We start from the raw sequence: 23621 nt of genomic DNA, 5'->3' as shown, positions 1-23621 counted from the left end.
GATCATGTAGTTCAGAGAAAAAAATCTCAATCCCTACTATTGCAGGATGTAGAAAAATGAACGGTTTTTAACAGCAAAGAAGTGACTGTTTGAAATCCCTAACTTTTGAATTTGTAGAGAAAGATGTTTGGTTCTAATGATGGGAAAAACGTGTTTTTAAAAAAGTCTCATTCTTTCCTGTGGTGTTATCTTCATCCTGGTTAATGTGCCCCAGAAAAGGTATGTGCCAGAAGCCCATAAAGACAAACCCACTGGTTTTATAAGAAACTGTAAAAATGTCTTTCATGTGTCGAGCCAAAACAAGCTGTTTTGGAACTTGGTGATTATAACAGAACATTTCTGGTAATTTTAGAGGCATATGATGCATTCAGAGTACTGGCTGGTCACCAGAAAAGGTTTCACATGATTCATCCTGCTATGTTTGGTTTGTTTTTTAAAACATCAAGCTAAGTCTTTAAGCATCTATAATCTCTTAGGAAGAGTTCTCTGTGTCTCATTCACTCTTGGAAATAAGAATCTTCTGAAGTCCTTTTACTATATTATTTTGTGATTTAGGAATCATGGAAAGGGGAAATTATACCGAGTCAATGTAAAGCTAATATCCAAAGAAATGGTGAGGAGACAGTAATAAGTTTAGGCTGGAGTTTGAGGACAAATCAAGACTAGAGTTTAGGTACTAATTCTGTGGCAATGAAATCCTGTCAGCCCTTCTTTCAAGACTTTGGCTCAAGCTGGCCATCTTGTGGAAATGTTGCAAGACCTTGGGCTGAACTCCCATAAGAATGGGAACACTGAAACACTGGCAGTATATGAATTAGAATTGGAAAAACAGGCTTTTATTGGTTTTGGATCCAACCCAAATTGTTTTTCAGATCTGGGGATTCTAATTTGTTCACCTCCACCCCTTTAAATTCCAAGAGGTTTGGATTAAGGTGCCAGTTTTTGCCCTCCTCTGATTGTACAATGGTTCTGAATAGTGCAGTTCAAACACTGTCTAGCTATGATGGATGGGACAAAACAATTTCAAATCATAGTTCTGTGTTGACTAAACCTTTGTAAAATGTTGTGAGGAAGATGATTGGGCCCCGTGTGTTGTAGCCAGGCAAACTGTGTTTCAACTGAGTTAGCCGTGGACTGGTATAAATTTGGTTCAGCAAACAGTTTTTCTATCAGATGGGAGATGGAATTTTCAGAGCCTTATAGTAATTGGTGTGGCTAGGAATTCCATTGATTAGGAATTAAAATTCAGTGTCTCACTACAAGAAAGAATATGTTTAGACTGTTAATGACTCTGACGGAGACATAAAAAGCAGATGGAAGGCCTTTGAGCATTTTACATCAGTATTTAGGGGTGGCTATTTCAGGAGGGAAAGGATGCTGTGATATTATGAAGGACAGGATGACACAAGGAGGGTTTAAAACCTTCTGTGTTTATTGTTTGTGATGATTGAAAGGCTAAACTAATGCATTCTTGTTTTTCCCCCTCAAGGTTTTGCCAATTCTTGAAATTCTCTATCAAGTTGAAGAAAGGAATTCACACCATGTTTACATGGCTCTTATAATTTTGTTGATCCTTACAGAGGATGATGGCTTCAATCGATCTATTCATGAAGTGGTGAGTTACTGTTATGGTAAATAACTCTTAGAAAATAAAAATCATTTAGATGTTTATCTGAATAGAAATAAGCTTGCACGTTTCAGGACAATAATTGTCTCCTCAGTGGAACTGGTTTACAGATTAAATTTGCTCTTCAAGATTTGAGGATATATACTCATTTCCTACAGGACTAATTAAAAGAGGGTTACAAGTTTCCTTTCAATAATCTTTGTTTAGTGATGTGTACAAATGATTTTCCTGCCACTAGGATAACTTTGTTCTTCTCTGGTGTTTCCTCTTTCCAACTGAGCATGGAAGTAGGCAGGCAGGTTGCCTCAAGGATACTGCCAAGGAAGAAAAAGAAATAGAATGATGGGTAAACCGTCCTATGCTTTCACAGCAACCTTACTTAAGCAGCTTATATGTCAACTGAAGGGACTTTAGTGGGAGTTTTTATTTCCCAAACTGGATGTAACTTCCTTACTTGGCATCTCCAGTCTGTCTTTTGTCCAGATTAATATATTTTTTTATATTAGCCATATAACATGGTCCAAATTCTGAATAGATTTCATTGGCCTTGACCAACTGTGCTAGAGACTGACAGGGATGGTCGTTCTAGTTTCCTAGCTTGTAAAACTATCACAATGTAGAAGAAGTTTTATCTAATTTTATCTGATTTTTGGCTCGGACATGCAAAGTATCTCCTGGGATTATGTGATGCATTGATTCATAAAGGAGATGTGAAAAGCTGAAAGCAAGTGTTCAGGTAGTTAAACAGAATCTTTCTCACAGGTAAGTTTGTCCTGTCTTAGCAGGAATGTGACTTTTTCCCCAGGTTATCAAAATGATAGAGGTTTATAAAAACCCGAGAGAGAGAATTTTGGTCACAAATTTCTGTAGCCTCATAGGAGATTATGTAGATCTATATGTAGAAAACAGGAGGACTTTGTGTGTATGTGAAATTTCTTGGGACTAATAAGCAACTTTGCGGATGAAAACAGACGGCAAATATGCAAACTGCTGAGGCCAACATTTCTCTGGAGACTTTTCCTTCCGCCCCACACACCATGGGTGTATATATTTGGATGCAGTGTCTATAGATTTAATATCTCCTTAACATTCAAGTTTTTTGCTCATGAATTGAGTTTATTGAACTATTGAGATACAGTACGCCACCACCTTGCCATCACTTCCTTGCCTCATCTTTCTTCATTTATTTTAAAGGCTTTAAACATGCTCTGTCAACAGATCTCTCATTGTTTTGGCAAACATGGCAGATTTTCCTAAAATGGCCAGTGTAGGTTAAGCCATGGGGTGAGAGCATAATTCGCTTTCTATGTCCATTTAATCCTTGTAATCACTGCTGAGATTGCCAACATTGGTATAATGGTGGCTTTATAATGTGAGTGATATTTACTATCTCCCTTTAATTAAAACAAGTATTTGCCCTCCTTTTTCCTGCCAGTTTTCACGTGCTTCCCCTTCTCTGCCTCTGTTCTCTTTTCTTTTCCATATCTTCTCTTTCACTATTTTCTTTGCTGCCTTATCTTATGCCTCTGTTTCCCTCTTCAGCGGAGGATGCTTGGTAGGATATCCTTTGGTGGCTCCAGGCGGCCAGGACATACATCTTTTTGTTCCTTAAATGAGTACTATGGGAATGGGGGAGAGAATCCTGGGCCTGTGGGCTGCTGCCTGAGCCTATAGTCATAGAACCATAGAATATCAGGGTTGGAAGAGACCTCAGGAGGTCATCTAGTCCAACCCCCTGCTCAAAGCAGGACCAAGCCCCAATTAAATCATCCCAGCCAGGGCTTTGTCAAGCCTGACCTTAAAAACTTCTAAGGAAGGAGATTCTACCACCTCCCTAGGTAACGTATTCCAGTGTTTCACCACCCTCCTAGTGAAAAAGTTTTTCCTAATATCCAACCTAAACCTCCCCCACTGCAACTTGAGACCATTACTCCTTGTCCTGTCCTCTTCTACCACTGAGAATAGTCTAGAACCATCCTCTCTGGAACCACCTCTCAGGTAGTTGAAAGCAGCTATCAAATCCCCCCTCATTCTTCTCTTCTGCAGACTAAACAATCCCAGTTCCCTCAGCCTCTCCTCATAAGTCATGTGTTCCAGACCCCTAATCATTTTTGTTGCCCTTCGCTGGACTCTTTCCAATTTATCCACATCCTTCTTGTAGTGTGGGGCCCAAAACTGGACACAGTACTCCAGATGAGGCCTCACCAATGTCAAATAGAGGGGGACGATCACGTCCCTCGATCTGCTCGCTATGCCCCTACTTATACATCCCAAAATGCCATTGGCCTTCTTGGCAACAAGGGCACACTGTTGACTCATATCCAGCTTCTCGTCCACTGTCACCCCTAGGTCCTTTTCCACACAACTGCTGCCTAACCATTCGGTCCCTAGTCTGTAGCTGTGCATTGGGTTCTTCTGTCCTAAGTGCAGGACCCTGCACTTATCCTTATTGAACCTCATCAGATTTCTTTTGGCCCAATCCTCCAATTTGTCTAGGTCCCTCTGTATCCTATCCCTGCCCTCCAGCGTATCTACCGCTCCTCCCAGTTTAGTATCATCCGCAAATTTGTTGAGAGTGCAATCCACACCATCCTCCAGATCATTTATGAAGATATTGAACAAAACCGGCCCCAGGACCAACCCCTGGGGCACTCCACTTGACACTGGCTGCCAACTAGACATGGAGTCATTGATCACTACCCGTTGAGCCCGGCAATCTAGCCAACTTTCTACCCACCAGCCAACTTTCTACCCACCTTGTCCTGTACATGTGAACTGCTCATGTGACCAGCTTTTCGCTGCATCTGGAAAGAGGGCCAAAAATGAATGACTTTCAAGGAGTTGCATGCTGCTCTATCGACAGCTGAAGGAACACAGAGGGCAGACCCGGGCATCATTCAACCTTTTCCACCCTCCTCTGTTTCTTTCCTCTGTGCAGTCCTCTTTTCTATCCCTTCTTTCACGCCCCATGAATGGTCTGTACTCCCCTCTGTGCATAAGGCCTAAAGTCAAACAAAATGCACCTTTGCTACTTCTGTAGCATTGCTTACATTGAACTCCAGGGCTTTTGTTTCCCCTTGCACTCCAAAACTTTGTCACAGAGATGGATGGGTGCAATGAAGAGGAGAGGTTGGGTATCTCCTGCCCTCACCCAGAGAATTCACCTCTGGGTGTGCAGGTGAGTTCCCGTTGCCTTAGCAGCCATGACACTACAACATTGCCTTAGCAGCCATGACATACTTGACTAGAAGTGGGTCAAAGACTATGACCCTGAGGCCCCAGGATTCCTGTGTTTCAAGAAAATTCCCCTCCAGTTATTTGCTTTACCCACGACCCTGGGCAAGCAGCATTTTCTGATTCCCTTGTTTCATTCCTAATTCTGAACATCACTGAACTTTGTAGAAGAGGGGAAGAGAAGGAGGATTTCAAAATCCAGATATGAATATTGCAGGTTAAGCCCAACCCTGTTTTGATGGACAGTTTGTGAAAGGATCTTCCTGATGCCAGTTCCTGAGGACCCACTCACCTGTATATGGCTGTCAGAAGAAAATAAAAGGACAGATAAAGCCATGTTTTTTCTTTTCCTCTGGAAATCAGGTGTAAGAATGCATTGGTGCATCTGACACCAGTTTACATCCTTTTCAATGTTTTTAGGTGTGTATTCTCAGTGTGAAAGGTGTGGGACTAGCTTCCAAACAGATTTTGTATAGTGTTAATTAGTTTCATTAAATGTCTTAAATCTCAAACACACAACTCCCGAAATGCTGAGAGGCTCTCAGAGGGAAGAAAAAAACTTATCAATGAAGAGAAGGGAGCTATCTAAATCTGTCTGTAAAATGTGAATGTCTAGCACCAGTCATAGAACCTGAATGAAGCTCTTATTCACTGTAAGCATTTATTGCATTTTAGCAATTTCAGCAGGAAGCTTCTTCCATCACTTGGCTGAAGTCTGAGAAAATAAGAGAATAATTTAATGTATTTTGAGTCGACCTTTTTTTCTCTGTGCTGATGCATATCCTGTAATGTTCTTATAACAGTCATTACTGTGTGATCCATTTATGGGCATATTTTCCTTTGTGGTATTACACCCACATTTATTTATTTATTGATTTTTAAGATTAATTTTAGTAAGCACAGTTTTATAAATCTTTTGATTATACAGACTGGTAAAGAGCCCAGGAAACCACAGAAACTCTTCTAACTGCTAAAGGGTTTTTATTTCAAATAAATGTGGTCTTAGCTGCATGGAAGAGGTGATCAAAACATAGATCTTGTTCCTGCAATTGACTCCATGCAGGCAGACCCCTGGGACTCGCACAGAACCCACTTTAATTCAGTAGTAACAATGGAGTAAACGGATGGGTCTTTGGTGAATTGATTCCCTCCCACCCGTCCCCACCCCCCAGCAACATGAAACCATAATTTAATTGAGATCTTCAAATGAGATGCAGTGTCACAAAGTTTTATGGTACTTTTTTCCTACAGACAGCTATATTTATTTCTAAATGTTATTTTGTTTCCAGATTGCAACAGTACACTTAAAATGAGCTCTTCAGTGACTTTGTGCTGCCCATTAGCAAATGCTTCTGTAACTCTTCATAGCACTGTACAAATACTAACGAACACCTTCTTATAGCTCTCTAAATTAGCGTTCCCCAAACTGTGGGTTGTGACCTCAGGGGAGTTGTGAGACATTGGAGGAAATAAAGAAACCACAAGAAAGCCAGAATAGGTCCCAGTTGAGCTGGCTCCTGTCCCGCAGGCTGGCTGGGCTGGGCTCCCCACTCTCAGCATTGTGACCTGGCCACTGGTGCATGGGGTTTGCAATGCCACTCACTCAAATTTGACCCAGACACACCCCTCTGCTCTGCCTCCCACCCCGCCATGGGGGCTGGGCTAAACCTCAGTGGTGCTATGACGCTGTTATCAAATAATAATAACTGGAAATATGTTGTGTATGTTGCAGTTTAAAATTTTAACACTGAGTCAGTCTTCCTCAGATTCTGAAGAAATGCCTCATAATCAGAGCTGTGGGAAATTCTGAGGTTTCAGTTCTCAGAGTTTCATGCAAACACATTTTCGAAGTACTGTTCTCTTGGGTCTATAGCCCTTGTTTCACTTTGAGAATTCAGAGCAAAACTCAAGTCAAAATTTGCAGACTTTTCTCTGGGTATTGTGTGCAAAGCTTTAGGTTTTATTTTCATTTTCTGTGCAAATCCATAAATCGTACTAGATTTGTTTGAAACTGGGTCCGCATTCTGTCTCAAAATGTTTGAACCTTAGCAAAACTTTCTTATAACCTTAACTAAATTTTGAATTTATGAAACCTTAAAACCTGATAAATTGAATGTGTTTGGGGGATTTGTTGTGAGCATTTTATGCTGCTTACTTAGTTATGTTACTTTTTGTGAGATTATTTGCTGAAGAATAGTTGAACAATGCAAGAAAACATACACGGTTGGGCTAGTAATTGCCTCTGTTTTGTAGCTCATTGTCATTTTGATAAGAAATGTATTTTCTGTTATGACTACTCTTTATACCCATTAATTTGTAAGCTTCAGTGAGAATAGAGGTAGAAATGTCACAATTTCTCTAATTAAACCTTAATTTAAAGTTCCTGTTTTTACTGAGAGTTTATGGATTTTTTTTTTGATGAAGCTACTTTGAAGCTGAACAGTCATGTAATGAAATTTTATTGTGTGTGAAAATAACACATTTTGTCAAGCATTTAAAAGCACTTTACAAAGACAGAAGTTTCATTTTCCCCATTTGTTTAAAAAAAATGTTGATTGTGAGAGTCAGGTGTTGGTTCCCTGTTTCCAGAGGAACTGAGTATTCACATTTCCCTTTAACTTCAGCTGGAATTGTGATGCTCAGCACCTCTGAAAATCAGCCACAGGTTATTTACTTAATGACCTAATGAGTCTCTGGCAGAGTTGGTAACCAAGATCTCCTGACTACCAGTCCCCTTATGAGATGACTTATTATTATTATTATCATTATTTATTTGTACTACCACAGCGCATCAGAGCACAAGTCATGGGCCAGGACCCCGTTGTGCTAGGTACTGTACAAACATAGAACAAAAAGATAGTCCCTGCCCCAATTCGCTTACAGTCTAAGTATAGGACAAGAGACAACATTTGACACTGCTGAATTCTGTGCTTCTTTGTTAGTTGGTGACATGTTTTTAATGTGCTGGTATACTACTATTGTTTCAGAAACCAAGCATTCTTTTTTTGGGAATTTTTTGTATCTTAAAGGCCTAATTGGTGTAAACCGAAATATGAAATGAAAGAGTTGTAGGCATGACATACAGGAGTTAAAGGTTTGTTCTTTTGACCACCATGATTCAGTCAAAATTTCTGAAACATTTTTTCTTGAGGAATGAAGTCATATTAGTGTGTTCTGGGGCTACTCTGGAATGCAGGCTATTATTTTGATGTGTTCTGTTTTACTGAAATCTCTGTGTGCGTATATAGCACTCAGCCTTACAGTCAACTGTGCTGGTTTTGGTTTCATGGTATTCAGGTTACTTTTCCCCCTTCTAGGCTCATTAAAAGTATAATCAGTCGTCTTAGCCATCAGAACTGACTTGGTTTATTATCTATCTTCACCTGAACTGTAGCTGTAATATCACTAGTTCCTCCTTCCTAAAGATTCATGTAGCAGTGATAGAACTTCAAATGTATGTTCTCAGAATCAGTAGAAAGGAGCGTTCCACATCCTTTACTCTTTTTTGCGTGTGATTATTAGTATGCCTTTTGATTTGACACTAGGAAGTTACTAGAGCTGAAGAGTCAGCGGAGTATATAGTTAGGTAATTATTATAAGAGTCTTAAAAGTAGAGTACCCAAGTATCTTGTAGGTCAGGACTGAACATAGCTCTACGTAGTGCTATTAAACGCCGATGAGTGGGAAATTATATTATAGGTGTGGCTAGTAAGCCTATTATTAAGGTTGCTTGACACTTCCATTATAAGACTTTATTTTCAGTTTTACCGCTTTGGCAAACTTTAACCACTGGGCCTGAAATTCTCTGGGTGTCCACCTTAGGCTGAATATTTTGGAAAGTTTTAACTGAAATGGATTAGCAATTTCCAGAATGAGGACAGGGAAAAGCATGTTGTTTAGGACATGTTAAAAATTTGGGTGACCTTTTATTTGAGAAGCTCCATACTTTGGACCATGGGGTGGCCTTTGTGTCAAGGATGTGTCTTTTGCTGTTTGTGGAAGAGTGGACTCATCACAAGAGCCCCTCCTTGGAGATGGGCATGATAGAACACCAAAGGACTGGAGCAACTGTTGACCAAGGGCACTAGAAAAGACTGAGGGCAAGTCTACACTTCAAACACTGCATTGGCGCTGCTGCAGTGCTTTAATGAAGGCACTCTACACGGACAGGAGAAAGCTCTCCCATTGGCATAGCTGCCGCCCCTCAGGGAGATGGATTAGTTATGTCAGCTGGAGAAGCTCTGTCTTCACAGCGGGTTAGGTCAGTATAACTACGTCATTCCGGGGGGTGGATTTTCCACATCCTTGAGTGATGTGATTGTACCAATATAGGTCTGTAGTGTAGACCAGACCTGAGCTGCTGCTACTCTCGCAACTCAGCCTTCCAGCCCTATTGCATTTAAATCCATCACTTCCAGATTAGCAGAATGTCCAATGCCCTTATGTCAGATTTTCTGTCTCTGACGCTGGGCCCCATTGTCCACACCCTTCTCTCAGGGTTTTATTATCCTTATCCTGTTCTTTCAGGGGAGCTTTCCCACCACCTTCCCCAGTAGCTAGTAGGGGAACTCAGACCCTCCCTCTCCTCTGGATTCTAGCCCAGGGACCCTGTAGTTAGCAAGCAAGGTCTGTCTATATTCAGACCCACTCCCTGCTAACTTCTAGGGCTTCCTTCTATCTGAGCCTATCAGCAGGCCTCTCTAAAGCCTCTGTAAACTCACCCTTCTTGCGGGGCTAGGACTCAAAGGGCTCTCCCCTGGAATCCTCCTATAAACCCCAGTGTAAAAGTATGAATTTAAACCCCCTTCTGTCATCCTCAGGCTTGATCTTTCATCACATGCTGGGCCCTCAACTGCCTCTCTGGGCTCTTTCCATGCTCTGATCCCAGAAGGTGACTGCAGAGTTCCTTCCCTCTCTCTACTGCAGACCCTTTTTGCTGCAAACTTCTTCTCTTTACAGTAGCCCCCAGCTCCTTCCCGAGATGGGATTCATCAGTAACTGGGGCTGGCACATCCTCCAGGTGTGGCCAGTATCTTAATTGAGCTCTTTAGCTCCTGATAACTTTTTTTGTGCTAAAGTAGGATAGACATCCCATCCCTCTGATCCTGTGAAAAACTGCTTGAATTTGGCTAAGATATAAACTTTTGAAAAATCTCCATTTGCACATGCTCAGTAGAGACTTCTGAGATCTTTGAATGTAACAGTCCAAAACATTTCATTCTCACTGGGCATTAACTCCTAGTATAAACCAGACTGCACGTGCGCAGTCCCCACAGTGTGACTGAGCATGCTTTATTCTTTCACAGCTCCTAGTGCTGACTGGACTGTATTTGCACCAGCCGCACAGAGCAACTGAGCATGCACCAGACCAGTGCTACAGGGGCAAAGCCAGACTTTCCTTGTAATTGCTGTCCCAGTTGCTTTGGGATGGGAGGTTGGATATCAGAGCTGAGAGCAGGGAACCTCTCTCTTGTGTGGTCAGTGACACTCCTGCTGATGCCCAGGCAGCACTGAGGAGGAATCTGCCTGACCTGAATACAGAGGGGACAAGAGCCAGACCAGCAGGCATCTAGTAAATTTCTGTTGAATAATTCCTAATTATCATTCACATTTTTCTGATGAAATTCTTCCACCCACGTGATTTGGCTGAAAGTTGTTTTCAGATTTGTGAAATTGACACTTTTGGAGCACCAAGTATCTATATTACTGGTCTGGACTTTTTTTCTGTTTGCACATTATAAATGTGATAAAGTCATCATCATTTGTATCTAAGCTACCATTAATTTTTAGACTGGTACTGGGAACTAAGTGGGGTGGGGAAAAAGGGAGGCAGGAAAAGGAGGAAAAAGAGATCTAACCAGGAGCCAGGTTGTGGGGGAATAACTTGACTGACTGCAAAAAGATAGTGTCAGGGGAAACTGGGACAAGGAGCATGGGAGCGGGGAGACTGAGATTAGAACTGGAACCCTGGGAGGAAGACTGGCACTGGAAGCTATTGCGTAGTGTAAAAATGGGAGTGGCAGGCGGAGGGGAGGAAGATATGATGAGGAGCTGGCAGGGGTGACTGACTTGAATTGAGAATTGTGGGGAGACTGGACATGGACTGAAAGCCTGAAGGGGCAAACTAGGAGACAAGGACAATTTGAGCAAGGAGATTGGGCCTGGGATGAAGAGCCAGGGGTGGGGAAGAGAGCAGACTTGGACAGAGACAAGATGGATAGGGAAGGGGCAAAAGGGGTCAAGGTTGGGGGAGGAACATGCAGAACTGTCTGTGACCAAACAGAACACTTTCCTCTCCAAAGCCTGAAATCGAACCTGAGATTCCTGACTGTCACCATTATCCTGCTGTCAGCAAATATTTGCAACACACTGGCAAAGTGTGTCTTATCTCTCTCTAGTGATGGTCCATATAGCAATAAGAAAAGGAGTACTTGTGGCACCTTAGAGACTAACCAATTTATTTGAGCATGAGCTTTCGATGGGCTATTACCAGCAGGAGAGTGAGTTTGTGTGTGTGTGTGGGGGGGGGGGGGGGGCGGAGGGTGAGAAAACCTGGATTTGTGCTGGAAATGGCCCAACTTGATGATCACTTTAGATAAGCTATTACCAGCAGGACAGTGGGCTGGGAGGAGGTATTGTTTCATATTCTCTGTGTGTATATAAAGTCTGCTGCAGTTTCCACGGTATGCATCCGATGAAGTGAGCTGTAGCTCACGAAAGCTCATGCTCAAATAAATTGGTTAGTCTCTAAGGTGCCACAAGTACTCCTTTTCTTTTTGCGAATACAGACTAACACGGCTGTTACTCTGAAATCTGTCATATAGCAATAGTAGGTTGTCATCCTATCAGTTCCTCCATTAGCTCAAGCGGTAGAGGTCTGTGGATCTAAAGGTTCCAACCCTGCTGACAAACCATGTGGATGTGGATATGATGTCACATGATGGAATTTGTTTTGTCACTTCGCCTTTTTAAGAAAAAACTGTTTTTTGTTTGCAATTTCTATATTAAAAGAACATTCTTAAGGTTGCAAGTCAAGCTCTCCAATTCTCCAAGGCATTCAACTGCATTAACCATGAGGCAATCCTTTCTCTTCCCTTAGACCTCTATCTCATTCACTACATGTCTTCCAACTTCTGCAACAAGTGAGACAGGCATCCTACGGAAAACAGACAATTTGTCCCCAGAGCAGGTTCATCCTGTGCACAGAGTGAGGCAGTGGTCTTGGGGAAAAATAGTATGTAATCATGTGATTAGACTGCATTATAATGCATGTGAACAAGGGGGCTGAATTAAGGTTGCACAGACTAATTCAAGATAACATTATGCATATTAAACTACTATTTGTAACTAATAGTACATAACAACTGAGTAATCCCATTCAGCATCCAAGCCAAATGCTCAGCAATGACCAGTTTAAAATACCCAGGCAGGAGCTGTGTTGTATATCATTAGATATCTAAGAATAAATTCTACTCTGTTCTGTTGTGGGGAGAAGAGCATGTGGGTGCCTCTCCTCCTTGTCTCTTCCACACATATACATCAGAGCAATGTCCATACAGAGCAGTTAGGATAGCATTAGAAGAAGTCAGTCTTCAGTGTGCACATCACTTGCTTGTAGCCTCCCCTGTGCCTTCTTGTTTTGTGCCACTTGGATGGCTCTGGCACAATGCCACTTCATCACCAGCATCATTCCACTTCACTGTGTCTCCCTCAAATTAGGGCAGGAACTGTCCTATAAATAATTATTAAATATTGTTGTGTAGATTGCCATTAATATTTAAGATAATCCTCTTTATTCATCGGATGTGTTATGGACCAATAGGTCCAGGGCCAGATTTAGGGGCAGGCAACCACTTGGGCTGCTGGGCTTGGGGGGTGCCGGGTTCAGGGTGCTGTTTTCGTTGTTAGCGGCAAAAGGGAAAATAGAACGTTTGAAGTAAAATGTTTCAGGTATTCCATATGTGGATTCATTTTTTCACTAACCTCCTAGAATATTCTGGACTTTGTAGTATCTCGTGGAACCTTCCAGTCTTTCTGAGAACTACATTTTCCTTGAACCTCCAAGAATGTTGTCAGCTGTGCCCCGCGGGTATATAAGGGGTGGGATGTCGCCAATCAGTCAGGGAGAAATAAGAACTAACTGAAGTGAAAGGAGAGCACAGCTGCGATATTATGAACCTTATTTTATTGTGTAATTGTGAAAATTTACTTGTGTTTTAAGACTTGAAAAGTGTAAACAGCAACTAATAAAGGACATTTAATGAGATGCCAGAGATATCTATCAAACCCTTATCTATGCAACAATATAAAAGAAATACTGTTATTTTTTTCCCATACTTAACATGTAATGTTTGATGACTTTATAATACTGCAGAATATAGTCTTTTGCTTTCCCTAATGCTCGCTGTTTTTGCCTGTAGAAAATTAAAGATGCCCCCTAAGAAGCCTTGAGGAGCTCAGTATAGGAAGCGAAAAGCTCAATTGCAATCTAGTTTTCAGCAAAGGGCAAATTCAGTGGGAAAATATCTGAAATAGAACAACATAGACCTGGCTTTAGGCAGTAGCGATTGTCTCAGTGCAGAAGAAATTGAGGAGCAAAGCGTAAATGATGGAAGTCCTGTTACTAAGGAATTAGCAGGTTTACCTGAAGATGAGGAATGGAAATGTGAGGAAAGTGATGGAGAATCGTCCTTTTTTTTTCTGCAGCAGTAAAGGAAAGTGATGATGGTGAAGAATGTGGCTCACATGAAAAGGAGAGTAATGACAAAAAATCTGGTTTACATGAAAAGGAGGGAAATGATAAAGAAGAATCAGCCTTGCATGATGACAGAAACAGCAGTAAGGAAAATTGCATACCACAAATTGATACATCAGATCCTGGTTTCTGGCCGGTGATCCTAAACTCTGCTGCTATTGATTGTACAATTTTGAATGGGCTGGGCAAAATCGAGGATATGATGTTTCCAGTAAATGAGCAGAAGTGACACTTTTCAAAGTCACACTGCGAAAGAGTGCTTGAGAATGGTGAGAAACTGAATTGGCATTGGCTAGTTTACTTGAAATCAAGTGACAAAGTGTTGTTTTTTGTTTCAAAATATTTGACAAGAATCCCAAATCGTTGCTTGCGCTTTCCTGATACTATTACTGGCAAAACTTAGCTGATGCTCTGAAGCAACATTAAAAGTTCCCAGACATTTTACGGCCTACTCCAAATGGATGGAAGTCAAGTCCATGCTCAAGCTAAATAAATGCATAGACACAGAAAACCAGCACATTATTGATGCAGAAACCCAGCTTCGGAGGAATGTGCTGGAGCGTGGCTCTCAATTACCCTCTTCTTTGCAAAGAATAATTTGGCTTTCTGGGGCTCGTCAGATAAATTGTTCACTAAACATAATGGTAATTTCCTCAGTTTGGTAGAGCTTCTTGGGAAATAAGGTAATATCATGAGTGAATACCTTCATCAAGTAGTTTGTAAGGAAACTGTGAACCATTACTGCAGCAAAACAATTCAAAATGAATTGATTGGCCTTATGGCACGGAAACTGCTTGATAACATACTGATGCGGCTCAGCAAAGCAAAATACTGTGCTCTAATAATGGACTACACTCCCAACATTTAGTCACAGTGAAACAGTGTCTTTTATAGTAAGATTTGTTGACGACGAGGATGGTTGTATCCAAGTAAAGGAACACTTTATCTGTTTCTGGTCTGTGGATGATTCTACTGGAAAAGGCCTAATAAAACTCTTTATGAACGATTTGAGTGAGAATAAAATGAAGCTTCAGGACTGTTACAGTCAAGGGTACAACAACAGTGTGAACAAGGAGGGAAGAAACAGTGGCGTCAAGGCAAGTATCCTTACGCTGAATCCAAGAGTTTTCTTCAGGCCTTGTGGATGCCATTCCCTCAGCCTGGTTGTGTCAGATGCAGCATCATCATCTTTAGATTCAATATTTCTCTTCGAAATACTGCAAAGTATACATCGTGTTTTCAGCATCAACTATCAGGTGGAAAATCCTCACGGACAGTGCTACAAATCTGACTGTGAAGCTGCTAAGTGATACTTGCTGGGAGAGCCGCATTACCGGTGTAAGGCCAGTGAGGTACCAAGTGGCTGAGGTTTACGACATCCTAATGGAACTGGTGCAGTCAAGTAAAGCTGAGGTCAGAATCCAAACCAAGCCTGGCAAACCAGATCACTCACTTCAAATTTCTGGTTTCAATTGTGGTTTGACACGATATTGTGTTCCAAGCCAATGTTGTAAGCCAGCCTTTACAAACTCAGTCAATGGACATCGTGACCACTACCGCTTTCATGAGAAACTGCCTTGATTTCATTGTGGCCTACAGAGACAACGGATTTGAAGATGCCATCACTGCTGCCAAAGAAATGGTGGAAAACTTAGGAGTTGAGCCTGTCTTCAAGGAAACTTGTACTCATTGGAAGAAGAGACAGTTTGGCTACGAGGACAGAGATGAGAAGTTAGGAAGCTCAGAAGAAAAATTCAAGAGGGATTTTTCTTTTTGCATGCTCGTTGACACTGCTCAAGTGTCCATCAAAGAAGGGTTTAGACAAATGAAGCACCAAGGAAAGACCTTGGGCGGTTTTGTATGACCTTAGTAAGCTGCTGGCACACAGGAAAACACTCTTGAACAATTGTATGGGCCTTCACCAGACACTGACACGTGGGGAATGTTCAGACATCACATTTTGCAACCCAACATAAGGAAGGCTTTCTCCACTCCAAGTTCTCCAATTCATTCATGATGCAGAGTTCAAGGACACTTTTCATAATGTGTGGGTAGCTTTGAGGATTCTGATCATGAGTGGTGAGCATAGCTTTTCAAAGCTCAGGCTCGTTAAAAGATATTTTCGATCGATGATAGCCAACAAGAGACTGACATGGCTTGCTACTTTATCGCTTAAAAATACCATTGGCCAGTCTTTGGATCTCTGTGATGCTGTGTTTCAATTTGCGAGGGCAAAGGCGAGAAAAGCGACCTTTAGAACTAAAGGACTAGGGTTATCTTTCTAAGGCTGTCACCTATTGTAATACTATTTAACATTGGTACACCCAGTGTTGGTATATCTTTCAATTTCTTGATGTTAGTACATTTCAGTTATTCTTAAAATTAAGAAGTTTCTATAAGCTTAGAGGAAATTATTTTTTATTTGCTTATATATGGTATGAGTAAATACAGATTTACAGATCCTAGCATGCAAATTTGTCGTCTTCTATGACAGGGATAAATCATGCATGCAAATCATGCATAAAGTCATGAAATGAGCTACAAATGCAAAAAAAATAAGGTATTCAAAAGTTTAACAAATGGCAGGGGGAGGGCAGAAGACATTCCTCACCTGGGGAGCAATTTGGTCTAGGGTTGGCCCTGAATAGGCCTATTTTATGCAATTTATCATAGTGTCTTTTTCAGTCTCTCATTATTTGTCTTCCCTACAGATACCATGGCTTTCATTTTCTATGTATAGTTCTAATTTTCCAAAACTTCATGCATGCTTTGCTTTAATTTTATACCCCTGTCAGTTTAATCTCAAACTAGTAGAAATGGCCACATAAAACCATAAATTATACCTTTCCCTCGTCCATTCATATACACTGCAACTGAAAAACTTTTTATGGTACTTTATGCGTCCTGTTGAGTTCCTCAGCCTTCTTTGTGCTTTCAGTAAATATTAATTTCCCTTTAGTCTCTCTCCTTTAGAGTTTCCAAGCCCTTTCGGCGTAAAATGCCTGCCGGAAATGTTCACACTTAATCACATCTGTAGCACCACCATCACTTCATCCAGTACTACACAACTGTGTAACATAACATGAGGGCATGTGGCTTTTCCCCAATGTAGATTTCAATTGTTGCCTTCCCTTTCCTCCAGTGTGGGAAATTAGAACGTGCTGACAGAAGATGGCCTGCTCTTCACTACTACTTCATTCTTCATTTGTTTTTGTGTTCTGTATCACTGTTTATGAAAGTTTATTTTTCAGGTTTTTCTTCAGGTTCTACTCAGTCTTTCTGAACCGTGTTAATACATATTTTTACTCATTTTTTCTTACTTAGTGACAAATCCTTTCTTTTTTAGGATATGCATTATGGTTACTTCTGATTTACAAACTACAGTCTACCCCTTTTCTTTCTCCTCACTCATCCTTGGATACCTATCTCCTCTATGTCTCTTCCATATTCTGAACTACTATTAGTCTGATGATGACCATTTCTTGCTTAGTCTAACCGTGTTGTACTTTCCTCACTTCATTCTTTGAGCAGCTTATTCTCATTATTGATTATGCTTACCTTGAATTTCTATCACTGATAGAGAGCCGCATTTTTTGTGACTTACCCATACAATAAGATTCAGCATTTGTTAGCCAGATGGCATTCTTTAACATTTCCATGATGACTTTTACAACACATAGTTATTGAAAATGTGTCCCTGTTTTAATGATCAATCACTTATTTTGTCTCCATATATGAAAGGAATCTCCTATATCCAGGGCTGCCGTTTAGGCATTAACACACCACAATTATATTAGTAGCACTAAGTTTTCCTTCCCTGGCCATACCTTTTTTAAATGTATCTAGTCTGTGATGGTATTTGTTTGGTATCTAGTCTGTGATGGTGTGGCTCTTGTTGAATTGATCTATATGGTGGTCTACAAAGTGTAAATGTGCTAAACAGACAAGAATGTTTGCCTCCTAGAGGCTTCAGAGTGGTAGCGGTGTTAGTCTGTATCAGCAAAAAGAACAAATACTTGTGGCACCTTAGAGACTAACACATTTATTTGGGCATAAGCTTTCGTGGGCTAAAACCCACTTCATCAGATGCATGGAGTGGAAAATACAGTAGGTAAGTAGGTAGATAGATAGAAACAGAGAACATGAAAAGATGGGGGTTGCCTTACCAACTCTAATGAGACAAATCTATTACAGTGGGCTATTATCAGCAGGAGGAAAAATCACTTTTATAGTGGTAATTAGGATGGCCCATTTCAAACAGTTGACAAAAAGGTGCGAGTAACAGTAGGGGGGGGGATTTGCATGTGGAAATAGTTTTTAGTTTGTGTAATGACCCATCCACTCCCAGTCTTTATTCAGGCCTAATTTGATGGTGTCCGGTTTGCAAATTAATTACAGTTCTGCAGTTTCTCGTGGAGTCTGTTTTTGAAGTTTTTTTGTTGAAGAATTGCCACTTTTAGGTCTGTAATTGAGTGTCCAGGGAGGTTGAAGTGTTCTCCGACTGGTTTTTAAATGTTATAATTCTTGACGTCTGATTTGTGTCCATTTATTCTTTTGAGTAGAGACTGTCCAGTTTGGCCAATGTACATGGCAGAGGGGCATTGCTGGCACATGATGTTCTCTGTTTTTATATATATCTTCCTACTGTATTTTCCACTCAATGCATCTGATGAAGTGGGTTTTAGTCACGAAAGCTTATGCCCAAATAAATTTGTTAGTCTCTAAGGTGCCACAAGTACTCCTCATTCTTTTTGCCTCTTAGAGGTTAGTCTAAAAGGCATTAGATGGTACAGTGCAGAACAGTACAAATAGGGCCATCAAAGGAAGTGCATAGTCTTTGTAGTGGGACTACATCATGAAAGAGATGGATCTTTGAGAAATTTTTGAAGGAGGTCTGGAAGAGAGCCAAATTACAGTGCTATTTCAGGCATATTGGATTGCATGAAAGAGAACATGAATTTGGGTGCAGACCAAAGAGACATGGAAACAGTTAACAGAGCACAATGAATGCAGCACAGAAAGCAGATGGTGGTGTGAGAGGAAATAAATGCAGAGAGGACAGGCAAGTGCAAAACTGTGTGGAGCCTTGAAAAATTAGAATGTTTTTAGAGCTGGTGTTTGCAAAGTATTATTCCTCTAAACAATCATTTTTATTAACTTGATTCTTTTGCTTGAACTTCCAGTTGGAATCTGTTGACTAACATGTAGATAAAATGGATCACCTACTTCTTGATAGCTGGAATGTAATTTTGTGTAGTACCCCATAAGGTATTTGGGGTAATATAATGTGTCAGATCTTCATCTCAGATCCTTACATACATTGTGCTGTCAGTACTAGCGTTGGTGGCCCAATTAGTGCCCCTAGTATACGTGTCAGAGCTGCACTTCAGGTGCTCTGCAAAGGAGCCCTGTTCATAACCAAATCCCAAAAGCATGTGGGTCAGTGGCTATAAAACAGGTAGAATTAGTGGAGTACCTGGCACTGTGGTAAGGGATCAGAGGACTGGCCTCTATTGGAGGAGGTTGGTGCCTCAGGACGAGTTAGGCAAATAGAGCAATGTGCATCATACAGTAGTAGGAGGAAGATAGAGAGACCAGTTGTGCAACAAAAGCAGATCAGTGGTGGCACAAAAGCAGAATTGTTCTTTGGCTTAACATTGTGTGCAGTTTTTCTATTTTGAAACACAAGAACAAATGGATATAAACTGGCCATCGGGAAGTTTAGACTTGAAATTCGACGAAGGTTTCTAACCATCAGAGGAGTGTAATTCTGGAACAGCCTTCCAAGGGGAGCAGTGGGGGCAGAAAAATGAACTGGCTTAAAGACTGAGCTTAATAAGTTTATGGAGGAGATAGTATGTTACTCTTTTTAAAAAAAAAGAAGAAGAAGAGAGAGAGAGTAAATTACTTACCTTCACAGCAACAGAATTATAGCTATCTCACTCACCCCACACTTCCTAAATGTTTAAGAAGTTTGCCGTAGGAGGTCGTATGTTGACTTTTTGAGTGATTATATCATACATCTTTAGGGGTGATGTTTTATATTTGGCTTTCATAGGGTAACTCTTACTTCTCTCTTGTTTGGAATTGGCAAGAATATTCTTAATGGCTTAGGCACTGGCATTAGGCAAAGAGGGAGGGGGAACCATGCCTAGCTAACAAGACTAAACCCCATTGCTAAGGGATGCCTGGCCTGACTTGTACTTACAGTTTGAGACTTAAGGGTGCAAGTTCTGTCACTGTTCAGGGTAACTGCACCTATATTCTCTCTCCAAGGTCCAACAAAAGCACCCGCTCTAGACTCCTGGCTCCTCAGCCGTCACCTCTCTTGGGCAGTGACTCGTGTTTCTCTCCCCCTGACTTGGGTTTTTCTGGGCTGCACAGTTCCCTGCCTACTCTGTGTTATTCCCAGCAGTCCAGACTGCATAAAAGACCAGCATCTGTGCTTTACGTTCTCTTCAGAGGCTATAAACAGCATAACTGCCAGCAGTTAAAAGCTACCACACAGCCCTTTCTAAGCAAGCATGTTTATTCTTAAAATGAAAGCATTACAAAGAAAACATATTAAAACAATAAAAGAACCTACACACATGCTAATAAGCTTATGAAAGGTCAGCCCCAACTCCAACAAGGGTTCTGACAGGAGTCAGTCCTTCAAACCCCACTAAGGGGTTGTTCTGTGATTACAAATTCGGAGCAGCCTCAGCTCACAACTAGCACCATGATGAATCAGTCAGCCATTCCTGTATACAGCTTGGGCCTTTGATCCTAAGACTCTGGGAACAAATAATCAGCAGACAAAGGTCCCCTCCTCAGGGCGTAGTTTCAAAAGACTGAGTTTTTTGCATAACTGGAGGTGGCATATTTGCAGTCACCTCACCCCTTGAGATTGAACCAAAAGTTCATTCTTGTTTCGCACATTGTTTCAAATAGTCCTTTGAAGCTCTTAACATTTCCTAGGGTTTACATTGGTCATGTGTCCCCACTATACCAGTTACATACATTTTCCACTATAATTCATAAACTTTGTCTTTTTAATGCAATGAACTCCAAAGCTACTTAAATTTAATTAAATAAGGGTTTTCAAGCATATTGCTGGGAATTGCCATATTTGTCACAACATCTTCAAAGAAGCTGATTTACACATAGATTATTTCCCCTTTGCTTTGTGAGTATTTCTGTACTTCACAGGATGGCTGTCATAAAGCAATCAGAAACTAATCTGTCTGTCCTACATACTAATATAGCCTCTTGGTGTCTGAGTGCACCCCATGTATATAAAAATAGAAGCAACACTAAAAATCTTTCTTCCTTCGCAGGCTGAGAAGAAGTAACTTGATTAGTTCATGGAGTTTCGTGGGTGGAAGTATAGGGAGTATATGTAAAGACATGCTGAGGAAAAGCTATAGTCACTGGCTGGAAAAGGGATGCATGCTTTAAAATACACACATACATTTTGAAACATAAAACTCCTTTGCTGTTTGACATCCGTTTGGAATTTGATCAGCAGAGTTCTACTGTCTTATAATGGCATTAGTGATGTCCCAAACACACACTCCAGGAAGTTTCAGAAAATTCAACAAAGAAAAGAGAAGATTGGTGAATTCAGAAAGTTCAGAAAGATGGATAAGAAGGGAGGATGAGAAGAGCCATCCTCTTACTATATTCTTTCTACAAAATCCAGTCTTTTTCTTTGTCCCTCCCCAAAGAAATGTCTAAATTAAAAACAAAATAATTACTGTGTGTCTTGGTCTCTGGTTTTAAAACCACCGCACAGCCCTGACAATCTTTTTATAGTACCGATCACATATCCTATTGCTGTTCTGTTGCATGAAAACTATCCTATGTTTGGGACTTTAAAAAATTATTTTAAATTACTTTTAAAAAAATTAAAAACTTGGGATTGTGAGTAAATGCTACCAATGCACAACTTATTTGTTTGGGGAGGAGAGAGGTGGTTGTTTTTTTGTTTTTATAAAACAAAGAAAGAATCAGTAGTGGCAAAATACATAGTATTTAGCAGCCATGCATGGTCCTCAGTGTTTCTGCATTAATGGTAAAGTGTTTTATTTTTCTTGAAGAAGTAGTGAAAATGCTGCAAATGTGTGTACCGATAGGCTTAGGAAGTGGGTTTGTAAAGGTGTTTTGGATTTGTAAATTTGCAGACGACACACAAATTATGGGAGTGGTAAATCCTGAAAGGGACAGGTCATTGATTCAGAGCAATCTGCATTGCTTGGTAAACTGGGCAGAAGCAAACAATATTCATTTTAGTATGGCTAAATGTAAATGTCTGTATCTAGGAACAAAGAATGTAGACCATTCTCACAGGAAGGGAGATTCCTTTTGTGGGAATCAGGGACTGGAAAAGATTTAGGGATCATGATGGATAATCAGCTGAACATGAGCTCCCAGTGTGACACTGTGGCCAAAAGAGCTAATGTAATCCTAGGATGCAAGTGGAATCTTGAGTAGGAATAGAGAGGTTATTTTACCTCTGCATTTGGCACTGCTGCTATCACTGCTGGAATACTGTGTCCAGTTTTGTATCCACAGTTCAAGAAGGATGTTGATAAATTGGAGAGGGTTCAAAGAAGAGCCATGAGAATGATTAAAAGATTAGAAAAACATACCTCATAGTGGTAGATTGAGCTCTTTTATTCTATTTTGTTTAACACAGCAGAAGTTAAGGGGTAACTTCATTTCACTCTGTAAGTATCTACGTGGGGAACAAATATTTAATAATGGGCTCTCCAGTCTAGCAGAGAAAAGTATAACACAATCCAGTGTCTGGAAGTTAAAGCTAGACAAATTCAGACTGGAAATAAGGCATAAATTTTTAACAGTGACAGTAACGAGCCATTGGTGCAACTTAACCATGGTTGTGGTGGCTTTTCCATTATTGAGGATTTTTAAATCAAAATTGGATGATTTTTTAAAAGATCTGTTCTAGGAATTATTTTGGGGAAGTTCTGTGAACTGAAGGTCAGAATAGATGATCAGAATGGTGCCTTCTGGCCTTGGAATCTGTAAATCTGTGATGCTTCAATATATTTATGAACAAAATATTTTGACTGCTAGGTAAGTTAGTCATTTATTTTTTTTAAAAGATGTGGCTTGTTAAGTCTAGCTTTATTGGACAGAAAAAATGAATAAGGTTTTGTCCTAGGGCTTATCCTGGCTAAATTGGGACTATTGGCAACTCTGAGTTTTTGGTGCTAGGGCAAGTATAAAATAAAGAGGGGGAGGGAGCCAGGAGATGCCTTGGTTTGGCATCTGGAAGAGTGAGTGAAGTAGTACATTAATAAAACAATTGTACTTAAAGGGTTTTGCTTAACAGGAGTGGGGGAGATACTTGCAGAGCAACAATAATGAGAAAGACCTGGGGTGATGATGTACAGCAAATTGAATACGAGCCTTCTATAGGATGATTTTTTCTGAAGGGTGGGGAGTTGATTCCATTTTGATCAGCCTGCAAAGGCGTTGTGTTATGGACCAGGAAATTTATAAGAAGTCACTGTTGAGACTGCACCTAAAATATACCATAAGTTTCTGTGCACTTTGGTACTTAAAAAGTTTTTAAATTGGAAGTAGGAAAAATTACAAGAATAAAAAATGTAAAGTGTGGTCAGGTGGAGACTAAAATAACTCAGGGAAAGGGGAGGGAGGAATATATGATTTATTTGGAGAGCATAAATGCTGCGGGAAAGGAAATGCCCATGATAATCCAGTGGAGTATAACTAATTAGAATTGGGATGAGATTGGGTAAAGAGGAAGAAATAGGCTGAAAATTAAGAAAAATTTCCTAACATTTAGATCGTTTAGGCTGTAGAATAATAACCTTCCAAGGGAATTGATGGGAAGTTAAATTGTTTTAGTCACTTAAAACTGGACTGGACAAAGCACTTGAGAATGTACTGTTTGGGAGTAATCCTGTATTGGCAGTAGAATGGGCAATATGTTTCTTTCCATCCCTAATATGATTCTGTGATTCATAATTTCCA

General features: G+C 40.5%; 1 protein-coding gene across 5 annotated transcripts in view; it reads left to right on the top strand.

The window, feature by feature from the left end:
- DYM (dymeclin) overlaps positions 1-23621 on the top strand; it is a 389955-nt gene that overhangs the window by 204244 nt on the left and 162090 nt on the right. For all 5 annotated transcript variants that reach the window (XM_073343511.1, XM_073343514.1, XM_073343512.1 and 2 more), the window contains one exon: positions 1490-1615. In XM_073343511.1, coding sequence (XP_073199612.1) covers positions 1490-1615 — 126 coding nt within the window. The remainder of the gene's footprint in view (positions 1-1489; positions 1616-23621) is intronic.

The sequence above is a fragment of the Lepidochelys kempii genome, chromosome 5, assembly GCF_965140265.1.
Source record: "Lepidochelys kempii isolate rLepKem1 chromosome 5, rLepKem1.hap2, whole genome shotgun sequence".
Lineage (NCBI taxonomy): Eukaryota > Metazoa > Chordata > Testudines > Cheloniidae > Lepidochelys > Lepidochelys kempii.
Note: the sequence above shows the minus strand (reverse complement) of the source record. Positions and strands in the feature narration are given on the sequence as shown.